The sequence below is a fragment of the Myotis lucifugus genome, unplaced genomic scaffold (genome assembly GCF_000147115.1).
Source record: "Myotis lucifugus unplaced genomic scaffold, Myoluc2.0 scaffold_673, whole genome shotgun sequence".
NCBI classification, from domain to species: Eukaryota; Metazoa; Chordata; class Mammalia; order Chiroptera; family Vespertilionidae; genus Myotis; species Myotis lucifugus.
This window is the reverse complement of record NW_005871721.1, coordinates 88,602-89,605: the sequence shown is the minus strand read 5'-3', so window position 1 is coordinate 89,605 and position 1,004 is coordinate 88,602. Positions and strand designations below refer to the sequence as shown.

Sequence of the window (1,004 nt, the reverse complement as noted above, 5' to 3'; positions counted from 1 at the left end):
GCCGACCCGGCGACGGGCAACCTAAACCCCCCAACGCCCCTTCCTCGCCGACCCGGCACCGCGCCCCGGGCAGCCCCGCACCCGGGCTTCACCTCTGGCCTCCTTGCGCCTCCCCGCGCCGGTCCTCCTCCGGCTTCGCTCCCCACGGCCGGCATTTCTCCAAACCCCTACACCTCTCGGTTACCTCCAAAGGCGTGACCCCCGCGCCCTTTCCCCCTCACCCTTTTCCCTCCAAGCCTCAGCTATCCTCTGGGTGGCCACAGCCTCTTCCCGCCCTGCGTGTCTCCCCCCACCCCCCGCCTCTCCCGGCCGCCCCTCTCCATTCATCCAGCCATTGTCTCCCGCCCCCTCCTCCTCCTTTTCCCCAGGCGGCCTCCTCCCCCACCGCTGCCACGTCGTGGTTTGAAGGAGCCAATAGGCCGGCGCCGCCAGGTGTCTCTTACCTGCACCACGTGGGGGAGGGGGAAGGGGCGGGCAGGTAGAGCCACATCCCAAAACAGAAAAGCTTTCAGCCATTGCGCGCGCCTCCCGGGGGTGCAGCCCGGCTCGAGGCTCTTTGCATAGACGCACCGGCAACTGAATACAAAAAGGGCAGGTCGGCGGCGCCCTCCCTCCCGCCCCCCTTCCTGCCCAGGGTGTGGAGCGCTGGCCAGGTGTCGGCTGGGGTGGCTGGTTACCGCCTTTTGCTCCGGCTGCGGGGAGAGGAGGAAGTGAACGTGTCGGAGGAGGCGATGGGCGCACTTTTCCTTTTCTTTTCTGGAGCGTGCTAGCAACGGGCTTTCCGGTCCTCTCTCCCGCGCCGCCGCCCGACCCCCCCTTTCTCCCCCTCCCCACCGCTCGTCATGACGGGCGTTCTCCGGGACTACTTGGTGGTGCTTTTTTGGGAATCACTGCTGGGGCCCACGGGGGCCAAGCTTGGCTCGGATGAGAAGGAGCTGATCCTGCTGGTTATGGAAAGTCGTGGATCTGGGCCAACAAGAAGGTAGGGTTCCCCCCCAGCCGCT

The 1,004-nt window shown here is 67.0% G+C and overlaps 1 protein-coding gene across 1 annotated transcript in view; it reads left to right on the top strand.

Annotated features, from left to right (window-relative positions):
- The first annotated feature begins 842 nt into the window (after positions 1-842).
- Positions 843-1,004, top strand: part of ESRP1 (epithelial splicing regulatory protein 1) — a 48,987-nt gene continuing 48,825 nt past the window's right edge. Inside the window, exon 1 of the mRNA XM_023746400.1 lies at positions 843-982. Within this exon, the coding sequence (XP_023602168.1) occupies positions 843-982 (140 nt within the window). The remainder of the gene's footprint in view (positions 983-1,004) is intronic.